Source organism: Thamnophis elegans, chromosome 10 (assembly GCF_009769535.1).
Source record: "Thamnophis elegans isolate rThaEle1 chromosome 10, rThaEle1.pri, whole genome shotgun sequence".
NCBI lineage: Eukaryota > Metazoa > Chordata > Lepidosauria > Squamata > Colubridae > Thamnophis > Thamnophis elegans.
Window position 1 is genome coordinate 60,169,723 of NC_045550.1, and position 22,559 is coordinate 60,192,281.

The 22,559-nt window shown below is 46.6% G+C and overlaps 1 protein-coding gene across 2 annotated transcripts in view; it reads right to left on the minus strand.

Annotated features, from left to right (window-relative positions):
* Positions 1 to 22,559, minus strand: part of ZMAT3 (zinc finger matrin-type 3) — a 31,983-nt gene that overhangs the window by 7,171 nt on the left and 2,253 nt on the right. The window contains exons 2-6 of one of the 2 annotated variants that reach the window (XM_032225824.1): positions 16,130 to 16,465; positions 11,517 to 11,636; positions 3,883 to 4,049; positions 3,412 to 3,515; positions 1,313 to 1,484 (exon numbers count right to left, since the gene is read on the minus strand). In XM_032225824.1, coding sequence (XP_032081715.1) covers positions 1,313 to 1,484; positions 3,412 to 3,515; positions 3,883 to 4,049; positions 11,517 to 11,636; positions 16,130 to 16,405 — 839 coding nt within the window. In that variant the 5' untranslated portion in view covers positions 16,406 to 16,465. Of the gene's footprint in view, positions 1 to 615; positions 1,485 to 3,411; positions 3,516 to 3,882; positions 4,050 to 11,516; positions 11,637 to 16,129; positions 16,466 to 22,559 lie in introns of those variants that run through there. The other variant, XM_032225826.1, reaches the window with a different exon arrangement.

Below are 22,559 nucleotides of genomic sequence, written 5' to 3' on the forward strand. Positions count from 1 at the left end.
ATCTCTCTTTGCAAGACTCACTCAAGCAGTCAGTCAGTGCCCTACATTTTTCCTTCCCCACCCCTACCCCCTGCTTACTTTTTAATAGCAGCTGAGTCTCTACTGGTTCAATTTGCCCAGTTCTTATCATTCTGTTCTGGCAGCAGAGTCGGACAGTGAGGAGGTTGGGGAGGAACAAGGGCCAGTCCTAGGGGCTGAGGAAAGTTCAGACGAGGGCTCTGCGTCGGAGGCAGAGAGGGAGCTAGACAGCATGAGGCAGAGGAACAACTGGAGCCTGTTCCCAGTGTGCGCATGCGCAGAGCTGCCAGAAAACAAGAACAACTAAGAAAGCAGGGTCGACCTGGGAGTAAGGCCACACTTTGGAGGTGATTGGCCCCTCCCACAGGAAACAAAAGAGAAGCAAACGGGGAGGGGGATTTTGCAGGAAACAATTCATTCCTTCGGTCGTTTCAAGAGTGGAAAGTTCTGTTTGTGACTATAAGAGACTCTGTGCCAAGTGTTGCCTTGCCCTGCATTTGGAAGCTAGTTATCTGGCAGCTCTCCGAGCGAGATAAGGTTCGTGTTGATAAATATTCCTCTGAAAGACTGTTTGCCAAGCCTAGCTGACTGTGAATGAAAAGAATTCACAGTTGTGTAAATCAAAAAGGTTATGCTGGGACCAAGACTCTGCTTCATGCTTTTTAAGGAAACCTTGGTCAGAACACTTTCTGACTAGCCACAATCTCTGTTTCCCCACCCACCCCAAAACCTCTGTACAACTGGAGATTGTGGGATTTAACCAGGGAGGAGGAATTGGAAGTGTTCCCCAGACAAGTGACACCTTAAGTTGATCTTTTGTCACTTGTTTCACCAAGTCGCCATATGCAAAAGTGGCACAATGCACAGCAACAAAAAAAGGGGGGGGGCTCAATCCTTCACACCACCTTCTCAAGCAAAGCTCACTCATGCACGGGGAAGGGCAGGGGGGCTAGTGAACGGGGCAGGTTCTCCTTCGAAGGCAGCTAATGGACCGAACACATCAACATCCAATATCCTGTGACACGCCTTCCTGCCAATTGGGAGCGTGGCCCCGCTTCTCTTGTCTTCTGAACTGAAATTCATTGACTTCACGGATAGGTTTGCGAGTTTTCGAGACGCACGGAGAGAGCTGGGGAGCAGGCCTCCTAAGGCACAGAGCACAGATGCAGGGCAGTGGCAGGCAAAACAAGCAGAAGCTGCTCCCTACATAGGGAATAGTCCAAAAAAGGAAGAGCGGCTATCAGGGATCGAGTCTCATTGGACGTAGCCGAGGTTCTCCATCTCGTTCTTATACCGCTGTTCGGAGACTTTGCTTTTGTGTTGCTTGCTCTCCAAATGCTGCCGGAACTCCACTTCTTCGCTGGCCCCAGCGTTGCACATGGAGCAGTAGAACTGGCCGCTGGGGGTGACACACATGGCGAGGTCACGAGGTATCCGCTGACGGGAACGTGGGTTGAAGTAAGGGCCTGGAGGAAAGCAAGCAAGCAAGGCATTTTTGGGATACAGCCAACCAGGAAGAATTTCCCGAGAAGGTGACATCCACCAGAGCTCACTTGGTGCCACCTTCAAAGCACGTGAACAACTCATGAGAACCAGTACCTTGTCTTGAATACAGACAGTTCTTGACTTACAACTGTTTGTTCGTTACTTGCAACAGTGTAATAAGTGTTTAAACTTACAATAGCACTGGCGGGGAAAAATGGCTTACAACCATTGCCGCATTCCTGGAGTCACATGATTAAAATTCGGACACTGGGGCAAGCGGCATGTATTTACAACGGTTGCAGTGTCCGGAGGTCATGTGATCACCTTTTGCAAACTTCTGACAAGCAAACTCAATTGTCAGCCACCTTTTCTTTTGGATCTTTGGGCTGCCACACTTTCTATTATTCTACTATGCTGTTTCTATGGTGGGAAAATGGGAGGCGGGATTATAAGAAGTTAGATGCTATGTAGCCATAACAAAATTCTTTCTAGAAAGCCAAGGTCATCCTTTGTCTTTGCACCTCTGCACCTGACCAGAACTGGATGGGTGAAAGCTGCCAGCATGGCAGTGGAAGATTGGACCATGTGGGTATAGGGGCAACATCTTGAATTTTCAACCGGATGGAGAAAACCAGGAAGCTTTCAGATTCGGGTTTCCCCAGATGTGCTAACATGGCTCTCTTAATAAATTCGAACATTGAGCAATACTTTGCCTCGGACTCTGATTTACTTTTGGATGCTATTTGGAACCCTGACATCAATGGGGGAGCCAGAATCATTTAATAGCCATGTTGCTAATGTATCAACAACTGCAGCAAGAATGGGGGCAAAACTCACTTAAGAGCTATCTTGCTTAGCAATGGAAATTTTGCATTCGATTGTGCTCACAAATCAAAGACCCACCCGCATTAAGAAAACTTAAGCTACAGCACTAAGAGTGGGGTTGGGAGGGGGAGAGAGTTCCACAACATGAGAGCCTGATGTGGAAGAACTCATGAGTTCCAGAGGAGATACAGGGAGTAGGATAAGTGGACTTTCTGATATTCAGTTCTGCTTTTGTGGCCCACCGGCAACCAGCAGAGCTGGCAACAGGTTGGGGAGGAACATGGCCAGTCTTAGGGACTGAGGAAAGCTCAGACAAGCTTTCAGAGGCAGAGAGGGAGTTAGACAGCAGTGAGGCAGAGGAACAGCTGGAGCCTGTTCCTAGGGTGCGCAGGCGCAGAGCTACCAGAAGACACGAACAACTAAGAAAGCAGGATCAAGTTAAGAGCAAAGCCACATCTTGGATGTGATTGGCCCCTCCCATAGGAAACAAAAGAGGAACGATCGAAGAGTGGGCTTTTGCAGGAAACAATTCGTAAATTTTGGCCTGGCAAGTTCTGATTGAGATTGTAAGAGACTCTGTGTCAAGTTTTGCTTTGCCCTGTGTTTGGAAGCTAGTTACCTGGAAGCGCTCTAAACGAGATAAGGTGCGTGTGGATAAATATTCCTCTGAAAGACTGTTTGCCAAGTCTTGCTGACTGTGAATGAAAGGAATCCACAGTCGTGTAAATAAAAGAGGTTTTGTCGGGACCAAGACTTTGCTTCTTGCTTTCTAAGGAAACCTGGGTCAGAATATCTGCAATCTTCTTAAAAAGAAAAGGAACTAGGGCTGAAATGGTATTTCCTTGGCTTAGAACAGGGGTCTCCAAACATTGGCAACTTTAAGACTTGTGAATGGCTGGCTGAGGAATTCTGGAAGTTAAAGTCCACAAGTCTTAAAGTTGCGGAGTTTTGAGACCTCTGTCTTAGAGTGAGAGAAAGATATTTTTATTTTATTCTAAGAAAAAAGAAAAAAAGACAAACAATTCCACCAAATTGTGCTTTGGCCTGGAGGATGCCAAGGGCTCTTGCCACTTTTTACCGTACCTGTGTTGTTTTGCACAGCATAAACATTTCTTCTGTTCTGCATCATCTTGAATTCATTTCCTTCTTTTCGCGCTTTCCTTTTGCCGGCCATTTCAGGCGACTCCCTATTATTGACGATACGGAAACACAATTTTAATTGCAGGGAAGTGAGGAAGATTTTACAGGCATCAGCAGGAGAAGTTAGCAGAACTTTTGGAGATGTTACCGCTGGTGAGCGTTTTGATACCCTGTTTCCATGAAAATAAAACCTCCCCGGATAATCAGCCCAATCAAGCTTTTGAGAGCATGTGCTAAAATAAGCCCTCCCCAAAAATATGGCAACACAGCAGCAGCCATGAGATGACCACACTCGCCGCCACCTGCACCTCAAAAATAATAAGACCTCTCTGAAAATAACGCCAAGCGCTTATTTCGGGGGTGAAAAGAAAATAAGACCCCGTCTTATTTTGGGGAAAACACGGTAATACCTACAAGAACGAGTTGTTCTGTGCCTCGGCCAGGCGCAGCCTCTTGGCGTGATTCTTGCCCTGGTAGTGAGCCTGGGCCACCGCTGGCGAAGAAAACGATGCATCACACAGTTTGCAATAATCATTCTCCGTGGCCAAGATCACACGTCCTCCTGGTTTCGAGGAGGACCCCTGGGCAAAACAGGAAAATAGATTCAGATATATCAGTGCGGTTGTTTTTCTTTCCAAACAAAAGTTCTGCATGAGCCTCTTCACAAAGATGTCAATTTCAGGACCTGGTGCTACAGTTTTGTAACACAGGGGTGTAAAACTCAAGGTCCGGGGGCCAGATCCGGCCCGCCGGGTGCTTAGATTTGGCCCAGGGAACCACCCTGGAAACAGGAAACCTGCAGTGCCTCTGTCAGTGAGAACATAGCTCAGGACAGCTGCACGTGGCCCTCTCAAGCTCCGTTTTCGTTGGCAGAGGATTGCTGGAGGCCATCGCAGCCGAAAATGGAGCTCGCGAGGGCCACAGGCTACACTCCCAAGCTCCATTTTTGCTGGCAGAGGGTTGCAGCCGAAAACGGACCTTGGGAGCCCATTTTTGTTGGCAGAACATTCAGGCCACCACGGGCACTCCCGACACGAGTGACGTTGAGCTGGCCGCACCAACCCCAGCCCCTCAAGGTCACACGCAGCCCTGATGTGGTCCTCAATGAAATCGAGTTTGACACTGCTGATGTAACACAATTCAATGCATCATTGCATTGGCCTTTTTAGAGCCCCTGCAGCATTTTACACATCCACATTCAGACGATGGTCTAGAACTCTCAGATCCTTTTCAAAAGCAATGCCATCAAGTCAGGTCTTCTTGACCAATAATAAGGGATCACATACTTGTGATAGATGAACATTATCTTAGAATAGAATAGAAGAGAAGAGAAGAGAAGAGAATTCTTTATTGGCCAAGTGTGGTTGGATACACAAGGAATTTGGTACATATGCTCTCAGTGTACATAAAATATACATTTGTCAAGAATCATAAGGTACAACAGTTAATGATAGTCATAGGGTACAAATAAGCAATCAGGAAACAATCAATAGCAATATAAATCGTGAGGATACAAGCAACAGTCATGCAGTCATAAGTGGGAGGAGATGGGTGGTAGGAACGGCGAGAAGACTAATAGTAATAGTAACGCACCCTTAGTGAATAGTTTGACAGTGGTGAGGGAATTATTTATTTAGCAGAGTGCTGGCGTTCTTGTTATATCTGATCCCACACTCCAGCCAGTCAAGGTCATTTTGAATTGTGATTTTATACTCTTAATATTAGGCAATTCACCAAGCTTGGTGACATCTGCAAATGTGGTACGCATCCCCCGTCCATCACAAGGTCATTTCTAACAAAGGATCCTCATTTGACATTTCCCTCCAGGATAATAAAAGAACTATTTACAAGTATCAATTGTTCAACCAGCTCTAAATCCATCACAGGACAGTACTTTCTACTCAGTGGTGGGATTCAACTAGTTCGCACCACTTCGGGAGAATCGGTTGTTAACTTTCTGAGCAGTTTGGTGAATTGGTTTTTGGAAGAAATCATTGGGACGGAGAACCGGTTGTTAAATTATTTGAATCCCACCACTGTTTCTACTCCATATTTATTCAAATAATAAGGCCTCTTATTATTTCCTATGTTCATTACCTTTATTTTCATTTGATGTTTTTAAATTAGTACCATCGCCCCATAAAAACATAATTTAAGTAGTTAATCTTATTTCTGGCTTTTTAACAGTTGCGTGTTACTGTTTTTTGTAAATTACTCCCAAAATTCTGCACTTCAGCAGCCTATCAACTTTAAAGTTTATCCTTAGTATATTTATATTCTACTTTCTTACAAAATTCAACATTTTTTCAATTTTCGTTTTCCTATTCGTTTGTCCATTAGGTTGAGGTATTGACTGGTTCACCGGTATTAGTACATTTTTGATGAGTCTCCTTTTCAAACTACTTTGTAGAATCGTAGCATCACAGATGACTTCGCTGGAAATTAATCCCAACACAGCACATTTACTTTTATGAGAGTAAGCATTATGGAAAGACATTTTAGATTTTTAAAGCTGCTTTTTTTAAATCTAAGAAGCTGCTTCCCCCCAGTGGCCAAATTTATGAATTTACACTTGAATTGAGGGAATATAATTAATTCCCTTAATTAAGGGATCTGAACGACATTGAGAGAGAGATAAGAAAGTCAATTTTCTCTGTTGTTTCTTCTAGGACACACACAGGATCATTTATTTTGTGGTTCCACAATCCTTTCAGACCTATGGATACATCTGACTGTCTTAGGGCTTGTATTCTCCACCTGGCAGCTAGAGCAGGGGTGTCAAAAGCCAAGGCCATCGGGCCGAATCCAGCCTCTGAAGTGCTTAGATTTTGCCCACGGGGCCACCCTGGAAACAGCAAAGAACCAGCCCATGGTGCCTCTGCCAGAGAAAATGGAGCTCGGGAGGGCTGCCAATGGACTTAATGAAGAAATTGTTTTTGATGGGCCATGATTATGGCCCATCAAATCAGCGTCAATTCTTTGCAAGCACAAAGAGAGAAACTGGTGGCGCAGTGGTTAGAAGGCAGTACTGTAGGGCTAACTCACTGCTCACTCCAGGAGTTCGATTCTGACTGGCTCAGCCTTCCATCCTTCCGAGGTGGGTAAAATGGGGAGCCAGATTATTGGGGGCAAATATGCTGGCTCTGTCAACCTCTTTGAGAGGGCTGTAAAGCCCTGTGAAGTAGCATATAGTCTAAGTACTATTGCTATTCCTAGAAAGACCAGGATAATCTGTTCTCAACCTGATCCTTCAGGTCCTCCTCTGCTGGTCATGCTCCTTCCACATTTCCCAGCATTATAGACTTCTCAAGAGAACTAAATCTTCACATAAGGGGTCCAAAAAATAAACTTTGTTTTTTCTTTTGTACCACATTCATATGTATTTGATTAAGAGGGGCAACCACTGAAATTTGCAAATGGGTAGGCAGTTGAACCACAATCTTATTTTACCTTAAGTTGTGGGAGCTTCATCACTCAAAGCTTTCAAGAAGAGACTGGCCTGCCAGCTGTCAAAAATGGTGTAGGATCTGTTTGGATGGGGGGTGGGGTGGACTAGATCAGGGTCAGCAACCTTTCGGAGCTCAGGGATCACTTCATTCATAATTTTAAATCCCGCTGACCTCTAATATGATCTCTCTAATGACTGGCTGTGTGGGCATGGCTAGGTGGTCATGTGACTGGGTGGGCGTGCCAACTCGATGTCACTCATGTCAAGGGGGCGCCTTGTCAGCCTCTACTTGCTCCTCCCCTGCCAGCCACTCCTGGCCTGCCCGCCCGGACTCCTCAGGGCCCCAACAGGAAGCAGTTGTTGGAGCTAAGCAGCCACCATGAGAAAGAGCTGGCAAAACAGCTAGCTCGGATCAAATTCTTACCAAGAAGGAGGCTCAGCAGAAGCGCCTCACTCAGGACTACGAGCATAGGCTTTCCAAGCAGAGGGAAGACCTGTGAGAGTGCAAGGCCAGGTACTGGCGCCTGGAGGTTCAGTGGGCTGAGATGGCCAGCTAGTCCCAGGCCATGATGCAGCCCCACTGTAACAAGGTCCTCCAGCTCTTCACCACCAGCAGCACTTCCCTCCAGCCTTCCCCCAAAGCCCCGCACCAGGAGGCTGAAGCAGACGCTGTCGGAATTTCTGCCCCCCTCTGACCCACACAAAAAGACCCTGAAGGAAGAGACTCTCTGCAGCAGCACAAATGTTCGGTTCCACCACAATACTGCGAAGCCCTTATCCGCGGAGACATAAGCGCGAAGGGCTAATCCGCGCCGTTTGAAGCGCTAAGGAAAAACGCGACCCTACCGCGATGACATAATCGCGGAGGGCAAATCCGTGCCTTCTGAAGCACTCAGTACCCTAAACCTAACCCTAAACCTAAACCTAAAGCTAACCCTAAAGCTAACCCTAAACCTAAACCTAAACCTAAACCTAACCCTAACCCTAAACCTAACCCTAACTCTAAACCTAACCCTAAACCTAACCCTAAACCTAACCCTAAAGCAAACCCCTAAACCTAATCCTAACCCTTACCTTAATTTAAATTGGCTTTCTGCTGCGGCGCCGTTTTAAAGCGCCCTTCTGTTGCCACGCTGTTGTCGCGGCGGTGATGACATGCGGTGATGACGTCGCGGCTTTAGCGACGTGATTTTATCACCGCTATTTTGACGAGCACGGTTTTGTCGTGCCACGCAAATGTTCATTGCACGTGTCCAGCCTAGGGACCATAATTTGAGGACTGCTGATTTAGTGCAATATAAAAAATGGAAATATTTTTTTTGCGGACCATCAATATTTTCTCACAAACTACCAGTTGGTGGCCGCTGCACAAGATGACCTACAAGGTCCCTTCCAGTTCTGTTAATCTGTATGTCTGTATGTCCACTCACCGGTCTCCTCCATTTAATGTTGTTGGAAAATGCCACCTAATGATACATGTGTAATTAGTTCCGATGAAAGAGAAATCTATGTTTGCCCACAATTCCATGAGAACAAATAGCCCAAAGCAGACAGACTTGATTGCCACAATGCACTAAGCCAATGGCTTTCAACCCATGGTCTGTGGACCCCTGTGGGGGAGGGGGCACAATGTTGTCACAGAGGGTCTCCTAAGGCTTGAAGAAATGTTTTAAATCTTGAAAGTCTTGGAGGTCCGTGGCCACAAAAGGCAATACAATACAATGCAATGCAATGCAATGCAATGCAATGCAATACAATACAATACAATACAATACAATAGCAGAGTTGGAAGGGACCTTGGAGGTCTTCTAGTCCAACCCCCTGCCTAGGCAGGAAACCCTATACTGTTTCAGACAAATGGCTATTCAACATCTTAAAGACTTCCAGTGTTGGAGCATTCACAACTTCTGGAAGCAAGCTGTTCCACTGATTAATTGTTCTAACTGTCAGGAAATTTCTCCCCAGTTCTAAGTTGCTTCTCTCCTTGATTAGTTTCCACCCATTGCTTCTTGTCCTACCCTCAGGTGCCTTGGAGAATAGTTTGACTCCCTCTTCTTTGTGGCAACCCATGAGATATTGGAACACTGCTATCATGTCTCCCCTAGTCCTTCTTTTCATTAAACTAGACATACCAAAGTTCCGGCATTTAAAGGAGGTCTGTGGTGAAGGAAAATTTGAGAACTAATGTACTAAGCTACAATGTGGTTTGCTTTGATTGAGTATGCTGTATGAACCCCACCATTTTGCTTTGTAAATTCTGGCTTGTGGCTTGGTGTAATGTGTGAACCTAGCCAATTGTGGTACACCCAACATATGGTGATGAAGTAAACCCTAACTGAACGTAATGTGCGAATCATGTTATAAGCTTTTATAACAAGATCATTCAGCAGGACCTCATCTGGACAATAGATTAAATCAGGGGTCCTCAAACTTTTTAAACAGGGGTCCCTCAAACTGTTGGGGGGGCGGATCAGCTAGGTAGGCATGGCTAAGTGGTCATGTGGCTGGGTGGGCATGGCCAATTTAGCAGTCAAAACAATACATACAAATTAAACTTTAATTTGTTTTGTTCCTGGGGTGGAAAACAGGTTAGAGAAGGGATGCGGCTGCCACAGGGTGGGTGTGAGGGACTTCTGCTTCTCTCTCTCTCTCCTTCCCTCCCTCTCTATTTATCTATCTATCTCTCTCTCTCTTTGCTGGGGAGACAAAAAACGGGCCCATTTTTGGCCTCCAGAGGCCCCTGCAGGTCCCGTTTTTCGCCTCCCCAGCCTGCAGAAGGTGAGTGGGGTCCAGCGTGTAGGTGGGGCGGTGTGGGTGGGGCAGCCCCTTGGTCCCGCGCGAGCCAGATTAATGGCTTTGGCAGGCCGTATCCGGCCTGTGGGCCGTAACTTGAGGACCCCTGGATTAAATATATGTACTATGCTCAAGACGGTTTGGTTGTTTACATTTCAACAATAACGGTCCCTAAAGAAAGGAAAGAATTATTACATTCAAGAACGGCTTCTTAAACCTGCAAAGAGACAGCAGCTTTGGGGAGAAAAAAGGTTGAAATGCTGGGGGCAAAGAATTCAACTTCCCCGAGTTCCTGTTTAAGAATGAAACCCAAACGTTTTAAAGCAAACACATCGTTAGTGCCTCTAAATTGGTTCCACCACAAATGCGCGCACAACAAAAGCGTGCCTGACTAACCCTAAACCTAACCCTAAACCTAACCCTAAACCTAACCCTAAACCTAACCCTAAACCTAACCCTAAACCTAAATGTAAATCTTACCTTAAATTAAATCGTGCTTCGGTCGGCGCGCTGTTGTCGGCGTGCTTTTGACCTCGCGGTTTTAGCACCGCGGTGTTGTCGGCGCGCTTATGACGTTCGCGCTTTTCTCGGGTCATGTCTAAATCTACCTTGCCTTAAAATTCACACTCTGCTTTTCAACAAGTCAACTCAGTGGTTTGTAAGAAAGCAGAATTGAAACTTAAGGTTTAAAAGAAAAACACGGAAATCAGAACAAAACAAAATAATATGCAATATCCTTTCTCTTATTGTGGAACTGTTGTAGTGGCCCGTCAGCGGCCAGCAGAGCTGGTGTCAGACTCAGACAGTGAGGAGGTTGTGGAGGAACATGGGCCAGTCCTGGAGTCTGGGGAAGGCTCTGATGAGGGCTCTATGTTGGAGGCAGAGAGGGGGCCAGGGCAGTCCAACAGTTATCAGCTGCCTTTGGAGTCAAATATCAGTGGGGCAGAAAAACAGCTGGAGCCTGTTCCTGATGTGCACATGTGCAGAGCTATCAAAAGAACAGCTAAGGAACAAGGGCCGACTCGGGAGTAAAGACACAGGTGGACGGTGAATGGCCCCTCCCATATGGAATAAAGAGGAACGGAAGGGGAATGGAGTTTGCAGGAGACAATTAGTTTGCTTAATTGGTTTGTGGCTCTCAAAGACTCCTTGCCAAGTCCAGCGTTGTATTGTATTGTATTGTATTTGGTTTATTTGTATGCCGCCCTTCTCCAGGAGGGACTCAGGGCGGTGAACAACTCAGGGGGGAAAGGGAACATAAACACAATACACATAATTAAAATACACGAAAATCACACAGCCATACCAGTCGAGAGGGGAGGAGAACTCATCAACCCCAGGCCTGCCGGCACAGCCAGGTTTTGATGGCTTTCCGGAAGGCCTGGAGAGAGGTGAGGGTCCGGATCTCCGCGGGGAGTTCATTCCAAAGGGCCGGAGCTGCTACAGAGAAGGCCCTCCCCCGGGTAGTAGCCAGATGGCATTGGCTGGTGGACGGAACCCGGAGAAGGCCGACCCTGTGAGATCTAACGGGTCTTTGGGAGGTAATTGGCAGCTTGTCTCTCAAGTTGTTTTGAAGATATCGCCTGGCAGCTCTCCAAGCCAGGTAAGGTCTGTGACTGTTAATTCACCTTTGAAAGACTTTGCTGGATGTGAATGAGAGCAATTCACAGTAACTTAATAAAAAAGGGGTTTTGTCGGGACAAGGAGTCTGCTTTGTGGTTTGGGGAAGCCTAGGTCAGAAAATCTCTTCTAGAAGAACATGGACTACTGGTTCATTAATACAGCACTGCTATCTATACATCCTTACCTGGGGTGCAAGAGACACCATCGGATGAGTAACTGGCTCAAGAGAGTTACTCACTCGGGCAGGAGCTGGGCAGCTGTTGGCAGCATAGTAGTTCCGAAGTTTCTTACTGTGGTTTTTACCCTGGAAAACCAAATTTCTGTTATTAGCCTAGCAAAAAAAAAGTGCACCAAAGCCATCAGTGACATATCACCATTCTTTCTTAAGCCTTCATCGATACTAAGTGGTGGAATAAAATCTACAGGTTTCTGGTTTATTTGTTAGGGGTGAGTAGGAGGGGAAGTTCCAATAGGGGTGGATTTGGGGTTCAATTAAGGAGGAAAACTGGTGCTTTAAGTCTTGCAGTGGTTGAAGAACCCATTTTACCCCAGACAATGCCTGAAACTGCTCCCTCGGAGTTGTGCTGTGGCTTAGAGGTGAAGCTCTCGCCTCACAATCAGCAGGCTGTGTGTTTGATCCTAGGTAAAGGTAAAGGTTCCCCTTGCACATATGTGCTAGCCATTCCCAACTCTAGGGGGCGGTGCTCACCTCCGTTTCAAAGCCAACGCTGTTACCTTCCCACCAAAGGTGGTTCCTATTTTTCTACTTGCATTTTTACATGCTTTCGAACTGCTAGGTTGGCAGAAGCTGGGACAAGTAATGGGAGCTCACTCCGTTTATACAGCACTAGGGATTCGAACTGCGGAACTGCCAACCTTTCTGATCGATAAGCTCAGCCTCTCAGCCACTGAGCCACCCTTTTGATCCTAGGTAGAGGCAGATATTTCTCTCTCTGGGCACAAGGAGGATATATCTGCTGAGTGAAACTCCACATTGGTGACAGGAAGGGCATCTGGCCAGTAAAAACACATCTCCGTTCAGTTGCTCAGACTCCACCCCACAAGGGATTATGGGGTCATTAAAAGATGATGACAGGTAGTGCTTGACACACAAGCTTTTGTTTAGTGACCATTTGAAGTTACAACAGCACTGAAAAAAGCGACTTACGACTGGTCTTTACACTTACGACCGTTGCACCATCCCCGTGGTCGCATGATCAAAATTTGGAGGCTTGGCAACTAGCATGCATTTATGATGATTACACTGCCCTGGGGTCATGTGATGACCATTTGTAACCTTCTTCCCAGCTGGCTTCCAGCAAGCAAAATCAATGGAGGAAGCCAGATTCTCTTAACGACCATGTGCTTCACTTAACAACTGCAGGGATTCACTTTAACAACTGTAACGAAAAGGATGTAAAATAAAGCACACAACGCGCTTAAAGCTGCCTTGTTTAGCAGCAGAAACATTGGGCTCAGTTCCGATCATAAGTCGGGTACTATCTTGTACATAAAAGCCCCCCCGCCCCGTTATTTTTCCAGGAAGATCAGTTTATTTCACAAATTAGACTAGCAAGTGTGGGACACTGATGAAGGCCTGCACTAGGGGAGATCCCATTTCAAATCCATCCCCACAACAGCCCGGGAAGCTCTCTGGTTGACTTTACCACAGCCCCTCAGCCCAGGAGGCAGTGGGGTAAAAGTGGTTAAGATGTAGGCCAGTGGTTCCCAAACTTGGCAACTTTAAGACTTGTGGACTTCAATTCCCAGAATTCTCCACCCGCTCGGGCGGGTGGGCCCTACAGAGCACCATACCGGAACGGTGTCCGGTGCTCCGGGCAGGCTCCGGTAACGCCTGTACCGGGGCATACCGTCTGCAACCCACCACTGATGCGCTGGCACCCACATCATTGGTTCCCAAACTTGGCAACTTTAAGACTTGTGGACTTCAACTCCCAGAATTCTCCAGCGGCTGGAGAATTCTGGGAGTTGAAGTCCACAAGTCTTAAAGTTGCCAAGTTTGGGAACCACTGATGTAGGCCTAAGACCTTCCCTCAATCACAGGTAAAAAATCATGAAATGAATGAAAAATCCAATAACACATAATGACAAAAGATTTAGGGCCAATTAGAGCAGGGTCTCCAACCTCCGGGCTGCGGCCCATTAGTGGGCCATGAGGTGTTTGCAACTAGGCCTCAGAAACAACTTGTGAGAACAGCGGGCGAGCATATGCGTGCATAGTCCGTTCGTGTGAGCAGCGCACACGCATGCACACCGCTCACGCAAATGGAGCTGGGCATGTGTGCTTCCCGGCAGCTCACATGGAACCATCCCCTCCCCCTGCCCGTCCGCCAGTCTGCAAAGCCGGAAAAGGTTGGGGAACTCTGAATTACATGGGCAAAGTTGAATTAATTATGGAATGCCTATAATAATGGGGGGATGGGAAGTAGACAAATTCACCCGGGGGGTGGGGGAGAGGATTCAGACTGTTGGCCTTAATGGATACACACTAGAATAATAAATGGTATAGAACAGTGATACCCATGTGCCGACTTGGAACGTAAACCATCCCGCAAGGAACGCGCAGCCTCTCCGGCATTTGTATGTGCGGAAGCACCAAAACCTGGAAGAGCAGCGCTCCAACACGCATGCACACCCTGCAGTGGTGGGTCCCAGATACCGTTCCAACCGATACGGAATGGCCCCGGCGTCACCCACATGAGCGCGCACAGTGCCTGCACACATGCACACAGTGCACGCGTGCATCATACTTGCCTGCGACGTTTCCATAAGCCTCCACGGCTCTCCAGCTGCTCAGAGCATCGTGCAGGTGCCATATGCGCCATGCACATGCGCGGAAGTGCCAAAGGCTTAAAGCACAGGAAAGGAGCTCGGGCGGGTGGGCCCTATGGAGCACCATACCGGAACGGTATCCGGTGCTCCGGGCAGGCTCCGGTAACGCCCGTACCGGGGCATACCGTCTGCAACCCACCACTGATGTGCTGGCACCCAAATTTCCGGTTTCTGGCGCACGCCCAACAAACAGTTGGCTGTCGCACATGCGTGCAACGGAAACCCGGAAGTTCGGCTGCTGGTGCATGCATGTGCAACAGAACACTACTCTTCTGGATTTCTGTTGCAAATCGAAACATTTGTTACGTGAGTTTGTCCCATTTCATGGCCTTTCTTACCACCACTGTTAAGAGAATCGCTGCAGTTGCTAAATTGGTCAAAGTCATTTTCGCTAGTCGGAAGGTCGCAAAAGGGGATCACATGACCCCGAGACCCTGCAACCGTCATAAATATGAGTCAATTGCCAAGCATCGGAATTTTAATCATACTACCCTGGGGATGCCACAGGGGTCGTAAGTAAGAAAACTGGTTGTAAGTCACTTTTTTTCCCAGTGCCACCGTAACTTCGAATGGTCACTAAATGAACTGTTGTAAGTCAAGGACTACTTGTATACATCACCTTGGAAAACAAGGGGCAACCTTTTTGGTTGCGAAACTTGTCAGAGCATATTCATGAACTGGAATAGGGCATAGCAATAGGCCAGCCAATGGGGGCCTTTTTGGTAACTGTAAGTATTACCATTACACTGCGAGCTATACAGAGCTTGTAGGTCTGCACATATTCTCCCCTTATTAGAGAGATTGCCAGGGAGGGCAGACAATTTTTATCTAGGCTTCCTCCTCCAGGACACTAACCCGGTTACCACGTATGCAGTGGCAAAAGTTCTGTGCTGCTGCAATGTCCATAAGAAAAAAATTGGCTACAGAAGTATAGTATCATCTTGTATCAATTATCTGGACATACCTCTAACAATCTTTGGACCATTATGTTATTAAACACTTTTAATGTCAATACTTTTTAATTATATTTTAATGTTAGTATTTTTTAATATAGTGTAAAAACTAATGTGTATTGCTGGTCTTTGACCGTAATAAAGATTTTACTTACTTACTTTTTGGTAACTGGAGCATACTATTTGTTGTATAGGGCCATAAGAGACAGTTTGGAGCCTGGGCGTGGCTTAACTGTTATGTATATAAGCTTGAGGGCACTAGCTTCTCTCTCCTCCATTTTGCCTTCTCCATTTTGTGCTTCCATTGTGTGCTGGGTTTGTACTTGCTATTTAGCAGTTAGCAATAGCAGTTAGACTTATATACCGCTTCATAGGGCTTTCAGCCCCCAACAACAATCTGGGTCCTCATTTTACCCACCTCGGAAGGATGGAAGGCTGAGTCAACCTTGAGCCGGTGAGATTTGAACCGCCGAACTGCAAATAGCAGTCAGCTGAAGTGGCCTGCAGTACTGCACCCTAACCACTGCTTCTCTACAACGTGGAAAAATCTACAAGGGTATTGTATGCCCTATGTGTTGTTATCAGAGGTGGTTCCAACCGGTTCGGAGCAATTCAGAAGAACTGGTAGTAACTTGGGGGCCTGGGTCGTTGGAATTGGCAGCCACCCAGGCGTGCCACGTCCCCAAACTGGTTCTCCTATGGAGCCACCATCTTGATGTTCGGTTCTGGCGTGCGCCGAACAAATGTCCCCCCCCCAATTTTTTAAGGTTTTGCGCATGCGCAGACCTTTTTTATTTGCAAATACGCACATGCGCGCCGAGCTGGCAGTAATGCCACCAGCAACCCACCCCTGGTTATTATGTATATAAAGACGTTTTGAATCCTGCTGTGATTGTCCGATTACACGTGCTGCAACGAACTCTGACAAAACCCAACTCAATGCCGAAAGAATCCCACGGCGGTTTGGAACGTGCAGGCAGGATATCCTCACCTGGTAGTGGGCCTGGGCTTGTTGGGCGGAGTTCAGGGTGACGTTGCAAAGCCTACAGCACAATGGCTTGCACAGTTCCTCCAGCAAGGGGTCCTGCTCCCCCCGCGTGGCGAGTTCCTCATCTTGTCCAAGTGGCAAGGATGGCCCCGGTCCCAGTGGTTTCGGCGGAGAAAGTCGCAAGGTGGCTGGAGGCCTGGTGGCCACTGACATAGGAAGAGGTGGGGGCGTTTCAGGAAGAGGAAGAGGCGGAAACCCAGCTCGCTGCAAAAGAATCATTGGCTGACCGATCTTCTAGCATTCTTTCTTCAGAACCCAAAGGCAGCTTCAGATCTCGAACTGAAAAGCAAGAAGAAAATCCAACTCAAACAGGGGCCTTCAACAAGCATCGTCAATGTTGGGTTGGGTGATATACCTTACAGGGCAAGATTTGATTCAACTCAATCAACTGTATTCCACCCGCTAAGGATTTTTTTTTTTAATAAAGTCTCTTAAGTCACAGCTGGCTTGAAAAATTGAACAGCCCCTTTTCAACAGAGGGGGGGGATACGACATCATCTAACCACAACCAAGTCCTTTTAGCAGTTCCAAGAAGGCTCCACACCCATTTGCACCACTCAGGTGACCCTGAAGTCACAGATAAACCTCCAAGTGGCCTCAACGGCTCTCTAAAAGAGTGCAAATGACCAGCTGTCTACAAGGAGTGTAAATTTTTTCATTCTCCACCATCCAATCAGAGCTGAAGAAGCTTCTTGGATGAGAAGCAAAATGTCTTCAAAGAAAAATCAGAAAATGCAGTTTGCCTTTTGAAAAAAAAAAAAAGCACCTTTGGGTCACAATTGGCTTAATAATAAACTGTGGTTTGCAGTCACATAACAGGCTATGCCAAAGGCCAGGAAATCCTGTTTTAGCCCACTGCAGATGGGCAAAATGTGAGATTCAGGGGCTACATGAGATGCACCAAAATTCTTTCCATAATTCTACCCCCATAAAGGGGAGAGTAGGACCAAAAATGTGCAGCTTTGGGGTATTTTGTGGGAATTGGGGAGCTATCCTGTTTCCCCGTAAATAAGGCCTATCCAAAAATAAGACCTAGCATGTTTTACGTTTGCATCTAAAATAAGCCCTACCCCCCAAAATAAGCCCTATTTAAGAGCCTGCGCAACCGGCCTCCTGCCCATTCTGTCTGGAAGAGCCGAGGTGGCGCAGTGGTTAGGGTGCAGTACTGCAGGCCACTTCAGCTGTTATCTGCAGTTCAGCGGTTCTAATCTCACCGGCTCAAGGTTAACTCAGCCCGTGACCCGTCAAAGCCGCGCTCGACTAAACCGCACCCGATTAAACCACGTCGCTGATGTCATCAACAGGGCGACAACAGCCAGCGCGGAGAAAGGGCGCTTTAAATAGCGCTTTGAAAGCAAGCCGATTCAACTTAAGGTAAGGGTTAGGTTTAGGGTTAGCTTTAGGGTTAGGTTTAGGGTTAGGTTAAGGGTTAGGTTTAGGGTTAGGGGTAGGTTAAGGGTTAGGTTTAGGTTTAGGTTAAGGGTTAGGTTTAGGGTTAGGGTTAGGTTTAGGATTAGGTTTAGGGGGGTTAGGTTTAGGTTTAGGGGTTAATTTTAAGTTTAGGGTTTACAGCGTGCTTCTGTCTCCACGCTGTTGTCGCCCTGTTGATGACGTCAGCTACGCGGTTTAGTCGGACGCGGTTTAGTCGAGCGCGGTTTTGTGGTGGAACCGACTCAGCCTTCCATCCTTCCGAGGTGGGTGAAATGAGGACCCAGAGTATGGGGGCAATATGCTGACTCTGTAAACCGCTTAGAGGGTTGAAAGCCCTATGAAGCGGTATATAAGTCTAACTGCTATTGCTATTGCTATTGGTTCTTTGGGGTGCTACCAGCCACGAGGCAAAGTGGGGTGGTAGTGGAGCTGCACCACATGCCCTGTACCACCTTACCACAGGGCCTCTATCAAGTAGGCTATCAACCAGAGGGTGGCCTGGTTGCAGCGGCCCCGGGATAAGCCGGTGCAAGGCACGTGGGGCAGCTCCGCCCCACCTCACGATGGTGGCACTGGTGCGCTGAGCAGCATCCTGCCCCGCCACGAGCAAACAGAAATGGGCTTCTCGTATATGGGAGCAAATAAGACACCCCCCAAAAAATAAACCCTAGCGCTTATTTTGGGGCCTAAAAGAAAATAAGACTTATTTTAGGAGAAACACAGCTAAGACTTATTTTAGGAGAAACACAGCTATGAAGCTCAGAATTGCTGCCCGGCTACACAACTCCCCAAATCTGCTTCCAAAATGGAGGATATAATCTCAGAGGGTTTTGGAGTGCAGCCCTTGACATGTTACCAGTAGCCTGGTGTGGTTCTCCAGTCAATGGACAGTATAGACCTGTGATTTAGCATAGGATATAGGTAGTCCTTGACTTACAACCACAATTGAGCCCAAAATTTCTGTTGCTAAGTGAGGCAGTTGATAAGTAAATTTCACCCCATTTTGCGCCACAGCTATTAAGTGAATCACAGCAGGTGCTAAATTAGTAAGTATGGTTGCGTGATCCGTCAAATGCGGACCCGACAAATGCATGCCGACAAAACCGCGCCGACAAAACCGCGCCTGCCATCAACAAACAACATAGTGGGACGCGAAAACAACGTTATAAAGGGTTAGGGTTATAACGTTGTTTTCGCATCCCATTATGTTGTTTGTTGATGGCGGGCGCGGTTTTGTCGGCGCGGTTTTGTCGGTGCGCATTTGTCGGTGAAACGGATGGTTGTTAAGTGAATCTGACTTCCCCATTGACTTTGCTTGTCAGGCGGTCGCAAAAGGTGATCACATGACCCCGGGACACCAAAACTGTCATAACTATGAATCAGTTGCCAACTGACTTAATTTTGATCATGTGATCTTGGGGAGCCTCCGTGCCCCGTTTTTGCTAGCAGAGGCACTGGGGGAACGGTCCTTTGCTATTTCCAGGCCAGCCCTGCAGGCCAGATTTAAATACCCCGTGGGCCAAATCCAGCCGGCGGGCCTTGAATTTGACACCCCTGATTTACAGAGTCAGCCTATTTGCCCCCAACAATCTTGGACCTCATTTTACTGACCTCAGAAGGATGGAAAACTGAGTCAGCCTTGAGCCTGGTGAGATTCAAACTGTCAAACTGCTAGCAGCTGGCAATCAGCAGAAATAGCTTGCAGTACTGCACTCTAACCATTGCGCCACCATGGCTCCATGTCTTATGACCATTTCCCACACTTATGACCATTGCAGCATCCCCATGTTCACGTGATTTACATTCGGATGTTTGACAACTGACTCACATTTATGACGGCTGTCAATCCATCCCCTTTTGCGACCATCTGACAACCAAAATCAATGGGGAAGCCAGATTGACCGTGTTACTGTTTTAAGAACTGCAGTGATTCACTTAACAAATGTGGTGAGAAAAGTTGTAAAATGGAGCAAAAATCACTTAGCGAATGTCTCACTTAGCCACTCAAATTTTGGGCTCATATTGCCGTAAGTCGAGGACTGCCTGTACTTCTCTGTGGAGGGGCAGCAAGAGAAGAAAGACAGGTTCTAATCCATATTTTTTTAACCAAAGGTACATCCAGTCCTTGGCTTACGACTACAATTAAGCCCAGAATTTCAGTTGCTAAGCAAAGCAGTTGTTCAGTGAGTCATGCCCCATTTCACAACCTTTTTGCCAAGGTTGCTAAGTGAATCACTGCAGTTGGTAAGTGAACCATGTGATCATTCAGCAAATTTGGCTTCCCGCACTGATTTTGCTTCTGAGAAGCTGGCCTAAGAGGGTCGCAAATGTTGGTCACATGAGCCCAGGATGGTTGCAACTTCGTAAATACATGTGGAAGTCGGTCATAAGTCAGTTTTTTCAGTGCCACTGTAACCTCGCAGGTCACTAGGCCAATGGTTAGAAGCGGAGATCTACCTGTATTGTCTCTAGCAAAAAATTAAAGCATAGAATTTTGATTTAATTTCATCTTCTTTAGTTGCTTCTCCTCAGCCGTGATTTAATATGCTAACATTAAACACCCAGGGAAGTGGTGGCTCAGTGGCTAAGCTTGTCGATCAGAAGGTCGGCACTTCAGCAGTTCAAATCCCTAGCCCTGCATAATGGAGTGAGCTCCCATTACTTGTCCCAGCTTCTGCCAACCTAGCAGTTCGAAAGCACGTTAAAAAATGCAAGTAGAAAAATAGGAACCACCTTTGGTGGGAAAGTAACAGCATTCCGTGCACCTTCGACATTTAGTCATGCCGGCCACATGACCACGGAGACGCCTTCGGACAACGCTCGCTCTTCCGCTTTGAAACAGAGATGAGCACCGCCCCCTAGAGTCGAGAACGGTTCCACCACAAAACCGCGTTCGACTAAAGGGCGCTCGACGAAACCGCGTAGCTGACGTCATCACAGCGCGACAACAGCACGGAGAAAAAAGCACGCTGTAAATGCTAAACCTAAAATTAACACCTAAACCTAAACCTAACCCCACTAAACCTAATCCTAAACCTAATCCTAAACCTAACCCTTAACCTAACCCTAAACCTAACCCTTAACCTAACCCTTAACCTAACCCTAACCCTTAACCTAACCCTAAACCTAACCCTAAACCTAACCCTTACCTTAACTTGAATTGGTTTCCTTTCAAAGCGCTATTTAAAGCGCCCTTCTTTCTCCGTGCTCGCTGTTGTCGCCCTGTTGATGACGTCAGCGACGTGGTTTCGTCGAGCGCGCTTTAGTCGAGCGCGGTTTTGTCGTGCCACGGTCGAGAACGACTAATACGCATGTGCAGGGGAAACCTTTACCTTGCTATTAAACACCCAACTTCGTAGTTTAGGAACCAAAGGCGTTCGGAAACAGTTGTTTCCATATGAACCTATTCAGGTTATCAAATTATTTTTGGAAGTTCTACCTGCATAGGAGGGGTAGCAAATTGGAAAAAAGAGTAGGACCTTCTTGGTAAACGGAGCTGGAACCATGGAACTCCTTCCCTGTGACAATTCATCAGGTGTCTTTAATTCCACCTCCCCCATCACAAACACATATGGGCAAGTCCTTGACGACCTTCGTCAAAATGCCTGCAGGTGGAAAATTGGGGTATGGGAAGGGGGAACTCATCCTTAAATTTAGACAAGGGTGCTCAGATGTCCCAGAGGTTCCCAAAGACATTTTTTCCCCAAAAAAAGCAAGTGGACTTTCTTTGTTGTTTTTTTTTTTCCTTTGAAAACATTTCGCTTTTTATCTGCACTGAACTGAAGAAGCAAAAACATTTTCAACACACACACCTCAAAAAAAGAAAGTCCACTTGCCTTTTGGAAAAAGCACCTTTGGGACAACCATGACCTGGATGATTGAGACTCCCTAGAGACATTCAGAGATTCAAGCAGGGCACCTGTTGTTCATGAGGCACCTTAACAAGGACATGTGTGTATCCTTCCTACATTGTTGCTGGAGATGCATGACTGCCATTGCATTGCTCTGAGTGTCCAGGTTTTGCAATGCTTCATTATGGCAAATAAAAGTGAACCATCAGAAGAGATCTTTCTACAGCAGCTAAATAAAAAATACATAATTTAGAAACTGGACAGATTTTCCAGAAAGAACAAGCAAGATTCATTCAGCAAAATGCACAGGTATAGTATATGTGGTACCTTGCTCAATAGTAGTAACTGTGAAAGGGATCTTGGAGTCCTAGTGGACAACCATTTAAATAGGAGCCAGCCATGTGCAGCAGCTGCCAAAAAGCCAAACACAGTTCTAGGCTGCATAAACAGAGGAATAGAATCAAGATCACGTGAAGTATTAATACCACTTTATAATGCCTTGGTGAGGCCACACTTGGAATACTGCATTCAGTTTTGGTCACCACGATGTAGAAAAGAAGTGGAGACTCTAGAAAGAGTGCAGAGAAGAGCAACAAAGATGATTAGGGGACTGGAGGCTAAAACATATGAAGAACGGTTGCAGGAACTGGGTATGTCTAGTTTAATGAAAAGAAGGACTAGGGGAGACATGATTGCAGTGTTCCAATATCTCAGGGGTTGCCACAAAGAAGAGGGAGTCAACCTATTTTCCAAAGCACCTGAGGGCAGGACAAAAAGAAATGGGTGGAAACTAATACTGTACCTGTGCATTTCGTTTTTCTTGCCTAAAAGTAGAACCTTACTCTTTTCACCATTGAATTTCATTTTATTAGATAGTGCCCGATTTTCAAGTTTATCAAGATCCTTCTGTATCTTAAGCCTGTCTTCTAGAGTGTTGGCTATTATTTTCCATTCCATTCCATTCCATTCTATTCTTTTCCATTCTATTCTGTTCCATTCCATTCTGTTCTATTTCTATTCTATTCCTATTCTATTCCTATTCCATTCTGTTCTATTTCTATTCTATTCCTATTCCATTCTATTTTATTCTA